Source organism: Patella vulgata, chromosome 2, assembly GCF_932274485.2.
Source record: "Patella vulgata chromosome 2, xgPatVulg1.2, whole genome shotgun sequence".
NCBI lineage: Eukaryota > Metazoa > Mollusca > Gastropoda > Patellidae > Patella > Patella vulgata.
Genome location: NC_065880.2, coordinates 11,373,568 through 11,390,251, shown reverse-complemented (window position 1 = coordinate 11,390,251; position 16,684 = coordinate 11,373,568). Strand labels below are relative to the sequence as shown.

At 38.6% G+C, this 16,684-nt stretch overlaps 1 protein-coding gene across 1 annotated transcript; it reads right to left on the bottom strand.

The window, feature by feature from the left end:
* Positions 1-1,922: 1,922 nt before the first annotated feature.
* On the bottom strand, positions 1,923-10,464 carry LOC126810637 (uncharacterized). Its single transcript, XM_050535817.2, has 6 exons — positions 10,102-10,464; positions 7,621-7,800; positions 6,471-6,667; positions 4,826-5,255; positions 3,824-4,079; positions 1,923-2,521 (listed from the first exon to the last, which is right to left on the bottom strand). Exons 1-6 carry the CDS (start codon positions 10,450-10,452, stop codon positions 2,352-2,354), a joined length of 1,584 nt encoding a protein of 527 aa, XP_050391774.2. The 5' UTR covers positions 10,453-10,464; the 3' UTR covers positions 1,923-2,351.
* Between the last annotated feature and the right edge of the window lie 6,220 nt (positions 10,465-16,684).

The following is a 16,684-nucleotide window of genomic DNA, read 5'->3' as shown; positions in this document are numbered from 1 at the left end:
AGCATTTATTGATTTATCAATGGGAAATAGAAATTAAGCCATTTTTACAGCATAATGTGATCAAATCTGCAAAATTTAAATGCCTTGTCCCAGAAATAATTTTTATTTTAACATCCAAATCACCTAAAAAAAATCTTGCCCGGATAGCTGCACTAAGGCCTACTCTTATATCGAATTCCAACTGTCTAGGGATCTTTTACGTGCACGCCAATGTGAACACAGGACCTCAGTTTTTCGTCCCATCCGAACGACTAGACAGCTATCCTTGTCAGGCCCTCCGTCGTGCATCACTGACAAGGGGGAACCACGCCGGGAAATCTGGATGAACTTTCTCGGCCAGTGCAGTGCAGGCTAGCGAGCTAACGTCTTATCCACTTAGCCACAGTGAGCCCCATTTTTCAGAGGCATATGCACCGAAAAATTCCAAAATTCTTAGGGGCTAGAGGGGGCCATGGTGGCTCTACAAGAAGGTCCAGGGTTACATCCCAATGTGGGTCCAAAACATTCTCAGGATTTCCAGCTTGGTTTACCATTTTCATTGTAAAACTGAGAATTGGAATGGAACAATGTGCACTTAAAAGAAACCCTGTCAGTTTCAATTTGCTGAATTTAATTTCATTTCGATCCCTAGGCCCTGAATTCATAGCTTGCGAACCTCAACGAAACCCACTCACGAGCGCCACAGTAGGGAGTCGTTACGGAGGACTTCCCCCAGACAATTTTGAAAAATAGACTGCCGGAAATGCTGTCTGACAGTATTCAGTAAGTCACCAATCGTGGAGAAAAATAGATCTGACCAGAAAATTTTGAAAATAGACTGCCGGAAATGCTGTCTGACAGTATTCAGTCAGTCACCGATCGTCGAGATAAATAGAGCTGTCGCCTGATCACTAGTCTATCCTACCCCAGAGAGGAAAGTGTCAAATGAACGAAAATTTGAAAAGTAGACTGCCCAAAATGCAGTATCTGGCAGTATTTCAGGCACTGATCGTCGAGATAAATAGAGCTTCCAGATACCGCCTGTCACCAAATCACTGGTTTATCGTGGCAAACGTAGGGAGTGAGTGAAAGTGAATGAGTATTTTCGCCACAATATTTTGAGAAATAGACTCCCGGAAATGCAGTCTGGCAGTATTTTCAGGTACTGGTCGTCAAGATAAATAGAGTTGACCAGATACTGTTCGTCGCCAAATCACCAGCTTATCCAAACAGAGAGGGAGGTGTCAAACGAACGGATTGAGTGTTTCAAGTGAATGCATATTCTCGCCGCTTTGAACCTATACCCAAAAGCTTTGAGGAGGGTATAAAGCACTTTTCAAGTAATTCACATGTTATTGATTATGGTAGGTTTACAGCAGGATGGCCTTATAAGAAATCACTCAGCAGACTACGCAAGGGGGGCAAACAGAGGGCAGACCAGATTAATGGCGGGACAACCCCCCCGCTTGGCGCCGCCACTGGAGTACCCAATATTAAAAAAATTGTACAATTTTCTAACCATTGTGTTTAAGTATTCTACCCACTGCCAAAGACCCTTACGTGCAAGCAAATTATTGAAATGAAATTGAAGCATATGTTAGTCCCGAAATTACCTAGGTTGTGTTTAATGGATGTTAAGCGGGAATTTTATACATTGTCAGCTACTTAATGTCGAGTATAATGCTGAAAATAGAATGGAAGTGAGGCAGTGGCAACATTCATCATTTGACAAGAAACTACGAGTGTTACATTATCGGAAACAAGGAGTCTTGTGGGCCCCACACCCCTTTCCTTTCAACATTTTGCTGGTTACAAGTGTCTAATCTGTTCTGCGCTTGGTGCTAGATTTATATTTGGAATCTTTCTTACTGATGATATTGTGTTGATCATTCTAGTAATCTAGATCTGAAAGAAAATCTAGGTACTCTACCAACCTCATCAAAAGACTATTCTACATGGAAATGACAATTAAGTTATTTGTAGATTTGTATGGTTTCAAAATTACCTTATAATACCTCAAATATTTTTTGATTCAGTCTTTATATGAAGCTGTAGTTTGATCGTATTTGAATAAAATTATGCATCCAAAAACCAATTTATATCTGGGATCTTAGATGTTTTTCGTGAGACGTCTTCGCACAAGGGTTAATGTCATTTAAATAACTGATGATTTAAAAGACAAATCATCCTATTTTATACTTCAACGTCGTGGGTTTTCTCCGTGTCCTCCGGTTTCCTCCCACTGCTGAAGACCCCTACACACAAGCGAATTATTGAAATAAAATTAAACCATATGTTAGTCCCGAAATGACCACATTTGTGTCGAGTGGACGTTAAACCAAATTTCTATCTCTGTCTATTTTATACTTTATTTAAGAATAATTGAAGTATGCTGTTATCATTTTTCCTGGTAGAGAATTCTTTAAGACGATCCTGACCCACTGTGCACTAAAACCATTGGGAAAAACATACCAGACGTAAGGTTTGGACGATGTTGTTTCTAGTTGAGTAACCTCAACCCAATCTTCATCAGCAAGATGACCTGAAAAAAAGGGAACATTAGAGTTCTAGCAAATGCTTCTTACATACAAATATCTCAACAACCTCTGGGCTGCATATTTATCAGAACTTCTTGAATTGTATACCCTAACACATCTTCAATAGAAGGCTTGATCTCGCTTTAACTACGTACATATTATCAAAATACCCTGCATATTTCGGCACTAATTTTGATTGGGTACAAGCCCAACTTGTGAGCCTATCAGATTCCTCGATCGTCGCGAATACCAAGTCTCGCGCTTTCAAGCTAAAATTTCTACCTGTGATAATCGAGTTGCAAAGTTCAAGGTTCATTCAATGTCAAGATTTCCGTGGAGGTCGCGATGTCACAACCTCTGATTGGACGCTACTGCTCACGTGTCTGTAGATAACATAGCTATAAGTTCGAGAACTGTGAAGAAAGCAAGCAACGTCCAGATGTTGTAAAACCCGCAGTCGTTGCTTCAGGAAGATGACCCTAACGCAACCTCCAATCTTCCTCTGATCCATGTCTTCTTGTAATGTGCCATGCAAATTTAAGTTCATTTTATGTACAACGCCCCCCCCCCCATATGCTCTTCAATACCTACCTTCAAGAAACACTTATAAACAATGCTAAAGCCCTTACACGCAAGCATATTATTGAAATAAAAATTAACATGTTAGTCCCGAAATGATCTAGTTTGTTTTGAGTGGACGTTAAACCCCATTTCTCTTTTCTCTCAAGGGTGTTTTTTTCCACTTAAATGCCCGTTTGCCACAGCTTCCGTCTTCATATAGCCCAGTCGGAGCAGAACAGTAGAACGTTAAACCCCATTTCATTTGCCATATTGTGTTAACACGCTTAACCCCATTTCGTTTCATTTCACACAACTTATCGATATAGTCTGACAATTAGTTGTTGGTTCAATAAATATTTGCCTGAAGAACAAGTAGGTCTACCATGGGTTTTCTGATCCCGGAGGGGTTGGGTGAAATCACAAGGTCTGTCAATAAGTCAAGCGGTGTGGTTTTAATTCCTCGCTTGGACATGGCAAAGAATAGGGTCGCCTGTCCAACCTCATTGGATTTCTCTGGGTACTCCGGTTTCCCCCCACTGCTAAAGACCCCTACGTGCAAGCGAATTATTGAAATAAAATTAAACCATATGTTAGTCCCGAAATGACATAGTGGACGTTAAACTCTCTCTCTCTCTCTCTCTCTCTCTCTCTCTCTCTCTCTCTCTCTTTCTGATCCTGTGAACCCTGTTGCTCCTGTGTTAGTCCTGAAATGACCTAGTTTGTGTCGCATGGACGTTAAACCCTACCTGCTGCTCCAGTAACGTCAACTTGAACAGAGAAATACGCCATTGTCTTGTTATGATTGATCACATGTAAAACTTTCTTATCAAAACCGGTCATTAAGAAAGGATCTGAAACGGCACCAGAATTAAGAATATCTCGACGCCAAACAGCTCCCCAACCTTGGGGTTTACCAAAACTCCATAGATCATCCGTTTTACCAAACCATAAACCAGACTGTGCTTGTCCAGTTACCACATTATTATCAAAGATAGATGATACCTGAATTAGATAATAATAATAATATTTTATTAAACTTATATAGTGCCCACGGTGGCTAGGTGGCTAAGACGTTGGCTCGCTAGCCTGGAGGTCGGGTGTTCGATCCCTGCATTGGCCCATGGTTCCTCCTTGTCAGTGATGCAGGACGGAGGTCCCGTGTACACATTGGCGTCCATGTAAAAGATCCCTTGACAGTTGGAATTCGATATAAGAGTAGGCCGTAGTGCCGCTGTCCGGGCAAAATTTCCCTCATAGCACACTTTAGGGTGTATGCCCGTCTTCATTAGCCCAGTTTGGAACAGAACAGTAGGACGTTATACCCCATTTCATTTACATTTAAAAAATAAAAATTCAAAAATAGAACAAATAAAAACCAACATAACATATAAAAGACACGATACCATACAATATGAGAATGAAAATAGATTTTAAAATGAAAATTCAGAGTACAAAAAAAATACAGCATAACATGTAAAAGTATATCAGAAAACTTTTTTAAAAAACCCGGCAAACGTATGTAAATTACAACCAGCTGGATTGCTCATGTGTATTTCAAAGGGTAACGTGTACTATTTTAAAATAACCACTTTTGTAATGTATGTCCCAGTAATTATAAAAATACTAAAGGAAGGATGAACTGGATTGTACTAAAAAGCTCGAATTATTATTATTATATTTTCTAAGACATATGGAGATGGTGGTGTGAAACCAGTGCATTAAATGGCCATAAAATAAGTTAAAATTACCTGATTTCCACCTAAAACTAAGAATCCTCTATATGACGCATAATCAGGAACCATACGTAAATGTTGACAGATAGGACGAAGTCCCCAAGTACTACCAGCCCAGCCTAGAGGCGACAATTCATAAAACATTCCATGCATATCCATAAGGTATCTTTCAGTTTCTACTTCCCGTATCCGTGGCCATTCTGTCTGCCACAAATGATCATAAGCATGACTAGCCTTAGGTAATCGATATGTCTGCCATTTTCTATACGCTCCGTCATCCCCATCAAATACTTTGAGAATTGCAGATCGGTAATCCCACCCTAAAGCATAAATGACCTGACCAAAATTCCTCCTTCCAGCAACTTCAACAAATGCAGTTCTTTCTAAAATAGTCCAGTTAGTTCCTGGTCCTGTCCATTCTGCAAGACGACCCCCTGATTGAGTTCTGTAACACACATGAAGATTGATAAAACTAATAGCACGATTTGTGATCAAAACATTTTGAAGATTAGGGACAACCATAGGCGTACGGGCTCGATGACAGTTAGGGGGGCAGGAACCCGAATTGCCCGAAAAAATTTCGGGTTTACAGACAGCGGCACGGTCTTCCTCGAGAGGCGAAGAATCGGAGCTTACCATGTGTGGATCCCCCCCCCCCCCCCCCAAGAAAATTTTGGAATATCTTACGGCCGCAAACACGTTTTCCTGCTATTTCAGCCCGTGAACAAAGCAACTTCAAAGTGGTCTAATATAGGCTAATTAAGATGGCTGGCTCGAATTCCAATCAAAAGATCAATCGTTTACAGTCCACGGAGACGGGACCGTTGGGAGAAAATTTTGAAAATTTAACCACCGCAAATGCGTTTTCTGCTATTTTAACACGTGTAAGCAACTCCAAAAGTATCCAATGGTTTTGTAACCGAAATCCCATTCTGAATTCCAACCATCCAATCAGACTGTTGCAGCTGCATTCACAATAATAATCGATGCCTGAAAAATGTCGCACAAAGTAAAGTGGCTCCAGACAAAATGTTTTAATCCATAGTCAACTCAGTACAAATTCGTGGTATTCAATTAAAATAGTAAAATTAGTGTTTTATTAGGGCTCGATGACAGTTAGGGAAGCAAAACTAGAAATGCCCAAAAACATTTCAGGTTTACAGACAGCGGCGCCGGTTTTCTTCGAGAGGCGAAGAAGCAGAGCTGACCTTGTATGGACACCCCCCTACAGTCACTCTACAGTCTTACCTGGGGGATTGGATGGCCGAACGGTTAGCACGTGCGCGCTTTATCATAAGGTCTGTCATTGAGTCAACTGGCGTGCTTTCGATTCCCCGGCTGTACGTGACAAGCAGTAGAGTCACCTGTCAATCTTCGTGGGTTTTCTACGGGTCCTTCGGTTTCCTCCAACTGCTAAAGACCCCTACGCGCAAGTGAATTCTTGAAAGAAAATTGAACCATATGTTAGTTCCGAAATGACATGGTTGGTGTCGAATGAATGGACGTTAAACCCATCTCTCTCTCTCTCTCTCTCTCTCTCTCTCTCTCTTACCAATATTTGGAATTGGTATAGCTAGACATAGAATAAATATTTTTGTCATTTGATCTTCAAATTGGTTCCCCGACCTTCTCCCCAAAACAAATATTTTAATTCGCCTACCCTATAAAATCTGCTTCTTCAAATGTATTACTAGCAACAACAAGTCGTCCATTCATAGTATGTGCTGCTTTAAAATGGGGTTGTTCCCCTTGATCTGCAGGTATGTCTAATGTTTTCACTAAATCAAATAGTTGTACACATGTATAATTATATACATCACATTCCCACAGTGGTCCATCCATACCAAGCATATATACCTAAAACATGATGAATTTAACAAATTTGTACTTCTTGTGACCAATGTCTGCACATGAAATATCGACTTTATTTGTCTAAATAAAGAACAATTGTTGCTTTCATTGAAACCTAAATGGGAGTCTGATCTTCCAGAAAAGGTGAATATGCTGATGCAGTTACTGAAATGAAATTAAATTTACGATTTATCGTCCTATTTTTCTGCCATGCAGTAGTGGGCTATGAGATAAATTTTGCCAGTGGCACACGAAACCTCCGTTCTTCTTCTCATCCGAACGACTACACTTCCATCCTGCACCACTGACAAGGGGATGGGGAACCACATTGGAAAATCAAGACGAATTTTCTCGGCAAACACTGTCATCGTTCTCGTCACGCCGGGTTAGTAAGCCATTTTTTTCTCAATGTCTCTTTGGACTTCTAGCTGTGCTATTGACTTTTTAGAACGACTACACTTCCATCCTGCACCACTGACAAGGGGATGGGGAACCACATTGGAAAATCAAGACGAATTTTCTCGGCAAACACTGTCATCGTTCTCGTCACGCCGGGTTAGTAAGCCATTTTTTTCTCAATGTCTCTTTGGACTTCTAGCTGTGCTATTGACTTTTTAGAAACATGGGAGCCTGGAGGTCGCGGGTTCGTTCCCGGTGTTGGCGGAGAAGGTTCATGGGGATTTCCCAGCGTGGTTTCTGGTGCAGTATGGAGGGTCCGACAAGAACAGCTGTCTGGTCGTTCAGATGGGACGAAAATATAAGAGTAGGCCGTAGCGCGCTGCTGTCCGGGCAAAATTTCCCTCATAGCATACTGTATGGCGTATGCCTGTCTTCATTAGACAGGCGTTAAACCCCACTTCATTTCATTATAACAGCTTCTAATTCCTTTTGGGGATTCATACAGCTAACTATAATGCATATTAAAACTTTTATGTAGAAATCTACCATAAAACACAAACCTTTGTGGCATATTCTGTTAAATGTTCTGCTGTGGCAGCAACTCGAACATGCAATAAATCTTTAAAGGTTTGGACATTTCCTTTAGAATCTATAGCCCATGCACCTATTATGATTTGATTAGATTCCTTATGTATTATTCTATTAGCATAAGTTGAACTGTGATTGGCAAGCTTCTTCATCTGAAAGTAATTTTATGGAAAATGATAAATGCTGAATTATCTCAAAGCTGTCATTTCAGTGGTAGTATTTTGTGGCTTGGTTGTTAAAACTCAGAGCCGGGGACTAAGATTTTGTAAGACTCTGAACTACAAGTTTTATGGGTCTCCCAGAAAGATAAGTTACGTGTTCTGAATCTAGGAGGGGGTTGAATGGCTGAATATGGTTAGCACGTGCGCGCTGTATTATAAAGTCTGTCATTGAGTCAACTGGCGTGGTTTCGATTTCCCGGTTGTACGTGACAAGGAGTAGGGTCGCCTGTCCAACCTCGTGGGTTTTCTCCGGGTCCTCCGGTTTTCTCCCACTGCTAAAGACCCCTACGCGCAAGCGAATTATGGAAATAAAATTGAACCATATGTTAGTCCCGAAATGACCTAGTTTGTGTCGAGTGGACGTTAAACCTCTCTCTCTCTCTCTCTCCCTCTCTCTCTCTCTCTCTCTCTCTCTGAATCTAGGAATGTTTCGTCCTTGGTATACAATTCTGTGTTTATCTTTGCCATAGTATATTTACTTCAAATATATATAGGGTATATATACTGAACCTTTTTTTGAATAAATAATTTAGCGTACTTAAACTTTGTATTCAATATTCACAAATGAAATAACTTTCATTAAATCACTAGTGTCACTAGTGCCCACACGTACCTGACAGAGGCTCCTAAAGCATATGCCTTAACCCGTCCCTGTTGAAACCAAACAGAATATTACAATAATTTCAAAGGCACCTTTCAAATGTTTGATCAAATTAACAATAAAATCAATTCAACTCAGAATACCATTAGCTGAACTGAGTCCGGTAATACTATTTGATAATTTATGCGAAATTGTATTAGACGAATTTAAGAGGACATGAGTTATAATTTGATAAATACTTATGTTTTATTTGATTCTCCATTGTCAGTATATTGGCTATGGTATGAGTTTATTTAAAACGCAAATTTAATTGTTTATGAAATATTGTGAGAATAACAGGAAAGGGGGTCTAAGTTTAAGGATTGATTCTTTGTCTAAAAGCACGTGATCGGAAAGTTACCATTACATATTTGGCATGATTAATTACATCATAATTAGCCAATAGAATAATTAATGGCTGTGAATCTGAGAATATATAATTAATAGAATGTGCGTTCTAGGTTAGACACCAGGCAGATTTTAAGAGAGGAGAGACCGTTGAGGTTCAAGGGACACCACCTGGTTTCAGAATGCCCTGTTAACTCTTAGGAGAGTCATATGATGTATTGGGATCCGTCAGAAAACTCGTTCTACGGAATGGTGGGGTCGAGAGAGTGGAGAGTGACTTTGTTATGCTTGTAACTTTGTAACCTATATGCAGCGCTTAATATAAAATGTAGAAACGAAATGTGGTATTGTTGTTCCTGTTGATACCATTTAAGATGCAGTATATTCAATCACAATGTGATGTCGTCATTAATGGGGAATGTCAGAATGACATTTAAAGATACGTCCTCACCAGTTAAAGAATTACAAATGCAACTAGAGACAATACTAGGCGATCAAGGGCTGTTCCAAAATATGTAATAAGAAACGATGTATGGGTTATACGTCGGATGTGGCGACTGGTTTTTGGTGTTGTCCGCTCTCCGCGTCTGACAGACGGTCATTGGTGCTACAGTCCGCCACGTACAGTATTTATTTGCAATGGTCATAAATATCCCATTTTATTCTTACATTGTACTTGTTCTTGATAATTTGACTGCGAATATAAATTTAAGATCAAATACTCTGATACGGTTATTCATAAACAGGTTATAACTAGAATTTACGTCTCTTTTTTTGTGGCTACATACACCACAATGGTTGTTGCATTGTGATTCTTCGGGTTGATAAAAAAAAAAGAAAAATCTTTCTACTGTAAAATATTAATGGATCATTGACATCATAATCAAGGGTAATAACTCGGGAATTAATTATTAGAGATTGTTGTTAAAGCCTTCACAAAGATAAAACGAGATTTCCTAAGTCAGCAAAAGGATCATTACAATGCATATACATTTCAAGTGAGTTAGAGAACTTTTGTCTTTAGAGTGTTCACAAGATTTTACAGTTGATCAAGGGCAATAACATGGAAATAATTTGTGAATGCAGGCGTATAAAATGGTAAATAAAAGGAAATGAAAAGTTTACCTGAAACATGCCTTTAGAGTGTTCACAGGATTTTTACAGTTGATCAATGGCAAAAACACGAAAAGAATTTGTGAATGCAGGCGTATAAGATGGTACACAAAAGAAAATGGAAAGTTTACCTGAAACTTGCTGTTTATTTGATATAATCCGGTACCATTTCCAGCATTAGGTACTGAAAGATAGGATACCATATATAGATTATCAGCCCAAGCCATCAAAGCACCAATACCACATTCTGATCTCTTGGGGGCACTTTCAGCTGTTACTGCAAGATCAGGGAAAATACCTCCAACATTGAAAGGTAATCCTGGATTAACCATGGCATGTGATGAGTTTGGTGAAGCTGGAGTTGGTATAGGTGGTGCTGTTGGTATATGAGGTTCTGGAACGCTTATTACATATTTGGCATTCTGTGCATATCCTCCATTGGTTAAAAAGGCCAAAAATCCCCACAAAACCCATTTAAACATGTTGTTGATATGAAGTGTACTTAACTAGTTTTATCAATGAAAGATACTACTGTTATCTTTTGATACCTCCTTTGATTAAAGTCCAATATAATATAATATGAAACTCAATACAAACAATTGTGTTTTAATTTATTTTACACAGTCAATGAAATGAAATGGGGTTTAACGTCCTACTGGGCTGACAGAGCTCAGTGTTAATCAGGGGTAACTCAACAATGTGTCTTGTCATCTGGTTTGTCTGCAGGGTTTCCTTTTTGATTGTAAGGTGTGGTGCTCACTCCTGCACGGGGGTTTGGATGGCCAAATGGTTAGCATGTGCGCGCTGTATCGTAAGGCCCGTCGTTGAGTCAACTGGCGTGGTTTTGAATTCCCGGTTGTACGTGACAAGGAGTAGGGTTGCCTGTCCAACCTCGTGGGTTTCCTCCTTCCTCCCACAGCTCAAGAGCCCTACGCGCAAGCGAATTATTGAAATAAAAATAAACCATATGTTAGGCCCGAAATGACCTAGTTTGTGTCGAGTGGACGTTAAAACCCATTTCTCTCTCTCTCCTGCACTACTAATACAATCCGCAATTAGAAATACTGACTTCATTGTAAAGAAGCTTTGTTAATTTGATGTTATTTGTCGTTTTCGAGTTGGGCAACTAATTATGGTTAAGAATTTCTGTTTGATGAAACAACAACTAATAGATCATTCTGTTTAAGAGGGGAGGGGCTCAACGGACAATATGGCACCTGTTACAGACAATATCGGGCACAGATTTAGGCTTTGTCAGGCACAAAACCTCTGATGCCTGTCATTTTGTCCGGCACTGTTTGGGCCTACTCTTTATTGTGAATGAGAGAGAGAGAGAGAGAGAGAGAGAGAGAGAGAGATTATGTCTACTCCACACAAACTATGTTATATGGGACTAATATATGGTTCGATTTAATTATAATAATTCGGTTGCGCGTAGGGGTCTTTAGCAGTGGGAGGAAACGGGAGGACCCGGAGAAAACCCACGAGGTTGGACAGGCGACCCTAATCCTTGTCACGTCTTTATTTCGAATTTCAACTGTCAAGGGTCCTTTTAGGAGCATGCCAATGTGTACACGGGACTTTAATTTTCTGTCCCATCTGAACATGTATATGTTGTCCCTTGCCAGGCCCTCTCTGCATCACGGACAAGGGTGCAGGAGAGGAATAGGGTCAAAGGTCTTCAAACCCTCCAAAATAGTAAGACACATCAACAATTTCTTGTTTTTTCTTTTAGCACATATTTATTTAATATAATATCAACTGTAACTCATTCATTAGAGCACAAAATATATCAGACATTCACATAATAATCAACAAAATATGTACACAATTTATATACAACATGTTTGACTAACTTTATATTATAAAGTTTATAACATCATTTAAATATATTTAGTATCATTTATATTTATATACATGTTTCCATGACAACACCAGTTTCAACAAATATTCTTTATAATCCACATCTTCAAACCCACCACAAAATATTCAACGCCAAGATCCTATTTTTATCTAATACAGAGAGAGAGTGAGAGAAATGGGGTTTAACATCCACTCGACATAAACTAGGTCATTTCGGGACTAACATAGTTCAATTTTATTTCAATAATTCGCTTGCGCGTAGGGATCTTTAGCAGTGGGAGAAAACCGGAGGACCCAGAGAAAACCCACGAGGTTAGACAGGCGACCCTACTCATTGTCACGTACACCCAGGGAATCAAAACCACACCAGTTGATCATCTAATACACCAAAAATTGTATATTTAAAACATATGTTTTCCAGAGGAAAAACTGAGGCACATGGCAGAGTAATAAGTAACGTAAAATCAAGGAATACCACAACTCAAAATAAAAACCAGGCCCCCAACACAAGATTTTCATTCAAATGGAGGGCTCGAACTGCTACCATTTTTAAAAACTTATATTTGATCCACACGTTTTTGGTTTAGATTACTCCGGTCCAAATAGTCACCATTTTGACAAAAATATTTGTCTTGAATTGTGTATGAATTGTCAAAGTAGATGCAGATCTTATATCTGTACATCTTATGATTGACTTTTCGTTGGAAGTAGGCTATACAGAATGCATTATTAACTGTGAGACATTTCCCCATAAGGAGTTCATGGCTAGAGTCATCCAGACTAGAAGTTTGTAAATACATCTGCACAGATTTTAAATGGAGAAAAAAAAAAATCAGGAAAATTGTAAATATATTTCATTTTATTTTAAAAATAGTAGATAATTTAGAAGACCTTTTGGACAGGTTTCTGAAAATTAATAAATGATGTCACCCACGGAGACCAGGGGTGCATATTATTTCACAATGTACCCTTTTTCCTCAATATGCCTTCTGTTCTTTCTCACATTCCTGCCTGTGTCACTCGCACTTTTCTTAGGGGGGAGGGGCTCTCAGTCAGAAAATCGTTCCTTACAGCCCACACTAGTTCAAATAAATTTAATACAGATGGATGATAACTTTTGTCGTTAAGAGTGTTCACAAGGTACTACAAAGTGAAACAAGGGCTATAACTCTTAGAAGCAATTGACAGAAATTGTCATAAATGTAAACAACATATATATAGATGTCAAAATTATTGGATGATACATATTGTCTAGAGAATGTTCGAAAGAAATTGTGGACAACGGATAGATAGATGGATGGAGGCGACGACAATATACGAAGACATTTTTTATGTGGGCGTATAATAAAAATCTTATTTGGGTTAAAAGTAATACAAATTTAATTGCAATCGTTGTCCGAATCCCGATGAATGTTTGATAGCAATATAAACCGTGGGTTGAATTTGTCGGCCATTGATTGGCAATTCTTGACAATCAGCAGAGACAATTAAAGACATTAAATATTTGTATCTTTATTCAGAATAAAGAATTTTGACTGAACTTTTCAATATATGCACATGGCATTATCTATTTTTGAATTACTATAGCAAGAACGTCCACCTCTTTCTCTAAATCTCACATAATGCCTCTTTAACTGTGACAGTTGTTAAACATGCATTATGCAAGAGCTAAATCTGCCTATTGCAGATCTTTCTTTAGGCCTGAAATCTTTTCTAATTTATTAATTAGACATTGATTAACTTATCCAGGCCATAATCAACTCTCGATGGCATCAGATTTCTCCGATATTAAATAGCTTAGAACAATTCAGTCATATTTTGATTTAAGCTAAAAATGAAAAAGCGAGACTTAACTTCGAACAACCAGTATGGTGGTTGAAATTATTGCACACATCTGTCAAACCTTCAAAGGCTATAATGTCTTCGCTTGCAATAGAGTAATTTGAATGAAATTTTCAAATTATTCATTTTACATCATCTACTTTCGAACTATTATAGCAAGAATGGCTAGTTCTTTATCTAAATCTTACATAATGTATCTTTAAGGTGATAGATGGCCAATTGCTTTAATGACCATTGTTCAATCATCTTCTGCTAGGCATATTTTAGAGCAGCTCAATAATTCCCCTTTACAGACATAGACATACATCTACCAGGCCCCAAGTTCACAAAGCATTCTCAGACTTAAGTTAAGAATTTACTCAACTTTCAATCACTGTTTATGACAAATATCTTTCATCCAGAAACACAAAACATTGCACATAGTTTCTTATTGATGTATTTGATACATTAAAACAACAGAAGTTTTATAAAGGGCTATAGTTTAGTTAAAATAAGGCAAATAATTTTGAGTAAATTCTTAACTTCAGCCTGAGAATGTTACATGTATGTGAACTCGTGGCCAGGTCCAGAAGCCATACACATATACATAGTTTTCAAATTTTGGCCCATCAGATTAGTTCAGATAAGGAGAGTTGCCATTCAGGAAAACCTAGCTCCCAGCAGCTTTGATTTTTTATGTTTTGAAACCAAAAATTATGTAATTATAGCAAATTTCACAAATTATGACCATGAACTCATTTCACTTTACCTCCGGGGATCTCAGTCGTTAATATGGCTACCAGTATATCGCTTATTAATAGGCATGATCTACATTAAACATACATTATGCAAGAGCTAAATCTGCCAATTGCAAGGTCTTTATTTAGGCCTGAAATGTTATCTAAACAAGCCAACAGTGAGGCTGATGTCCCCCGCCGAAATAGGAAAATAATTAGAGGACACATATAAATTTATCACAAATTATCTTTTACAAAGTACTGAACAATCAAACAGTATATCTTTACTTATAGTCTAACAATCAAAGTAGGAGAGTTATTGTTTTCCAAAGTCTCGACCAATCAAATTGCGTATCGCTCTGCTTACCCTGAGCAGAAAATGCTCATTATCAAACTTAGTCAAGGTATTACTGTAATGAAACTATACACCAAGTTTCATCAATCTCACTTAATTAGAACTAAAGTTATCGTGTCCCAAAGCATCAACCAATCAAATTGCTTATCTCTGCTTACCCTAAGCGGAAAATGCTCATCTTCGAACTCCATCAAGGCATTGACCTAATCAACACATACACCAAGTTTGAACATTCTAGCTCAATTAGGAAGAGAGTTATCGTGCCCCAAAGTATCAACCAATCAAATTGCTGCTTACCCTGAGCAGAAAATGCTCATTATCAAACTTAGTCAAGGTATTACTGTAATGAAACTATACACCAAGTTTCATCAATCTCACTTAATTAGAACTAAAGTTATCGTGTCCCAAAGCATCAAAATCCATCAAGGCATTGACCTAATCAACACATACACCAAGTTTGAACATTCTAGCTCAATTAGGAAGAGAGTTATCGTGCCCCAAAGTATCAACCAATCAAATTGCTTATATCTGCTTACCCTAAGCGGAAAATGCTCATCTTCGAACTCCATCAAGGCATTGACCTAATAAACACATACACCAAGTTTGAACATTCTAGCTCAATTAAAAGTTATCGTGTCCCAAATCATCAACCAATCAAATTGCTTATATCTGCTTACCCTAAGCGGAAAATGCTCATCTTCGAACTCCATCAAGGCATTGACCTAATCAACACATACATCAAGTTTGAACATTCTAGCCCAATTAGGAAGAGAGTTATCGTGTCCCAAAACATCAACCAATCAAATTGCTTATCTCTGCTTACCCTAAGCGGAAAATGCTCATCTTCGAACTCCATCAAGGCATTGACCTAATAAACACATACACCAAGTTTGAACATTCTAGCTCAATTAGGAAGAGAGTTATTGTGTCCCAAAAAGTGTGACGGACAGACAGACGGACGGACAGACGGACAGACAGACGGACAGACAGACGGACAGACGGACGAACCCATTTTAATAGTCCCCTGCTTTCTTCGAAAGGCGGGGGACAATTATTTAGACATTAATTAACTTATCCAGACTATAATCAACTCTCGATGTCATCGCTAGCCTGCAATATTTACTGGATTAGAACCCAGTCTGCTGCTTCTGATTAAATCAAAAAATGGATAATCGAGACTATATTTTTTATTGTATCGACTTTAGTAACGATGATCGAACTGCTGCTCAACGCTCATTGATAACTAAGTTAAACAAGAGCATCGCTAACGCAGCAATATACGTCCACATTCCTGTTTTGTTTGATATGGTCCAGTTTGCATTGAGGGTCTGTGAAATAAAACTGGGTTGTAGGACTGCTATCAGTTTAACGTTTCGTTCACATTAACAGAACACAATTTTTATTTTAAAACAATCGATGTCTTTATTCTAAAAGCATGACGTTTAGAATAGGTATCCCCATTTCAAAAGGATCGGTTAAGAATTGCGGCCTGTAGGCAAAACACAAGACACACAAACATTAGGCGTGACTCTGTCCCAAGGGGTTGAGCATGCACCAAAAATAATAATAGAGGCCAGCCTTAGGATTAAGGAATAAGTGTAAAAACGTAGCCTTAGGCTATAAGGAATAAGTCTAAAAAAAATTTCAAGATGATCGATTAAGAAATGCGGTCTGCAAGTGACACACAGACATAAAAAAAGAAAATGGGCGTAGCTCTGCCCCTGGGGGTTGGGTATTCACCACAACTAATAGGGATGTTCCTTAGGATAGAAGGAATATGTATGCTAAGTTTCAAGGTGATACGATAAGAAATGCGATCTGTAGATGACAAACAAATAAATAAATATAAGGGATGGGCGTGGCTCTACCCCTGGTGGTCGGGCATGCACCAAAAACAATAGGGATCATACTTAGGGTATAAGCAATTCATATGAAAAA

Excerpts from the sequence above, each read along its gene's own strand:
- LOC126810637 (XM_050535817.2), bottom strand. The coding sequence starts at position 10,452 with ATGTTTAAATGGGTTTTGTGGGGATTTTTGGCCTTTTTAACCAATGGA. Across the intron at positions 5,256-6,470 it reads GAAGAAGCAGATTTTATAGG|AACTCAATCAGGGGGTCGTC; the intron begins GTAGGCGAATTA and ends TGTGTGTTACAG. Across the intron at positions 2,522-3,823 it reads TGACGTTACTGGAGCAGCAG|GTCATCTTGCTGATGAAGAT; the intron begins GTAGGGTTTAAC and ends CCTTTTTTTCAG.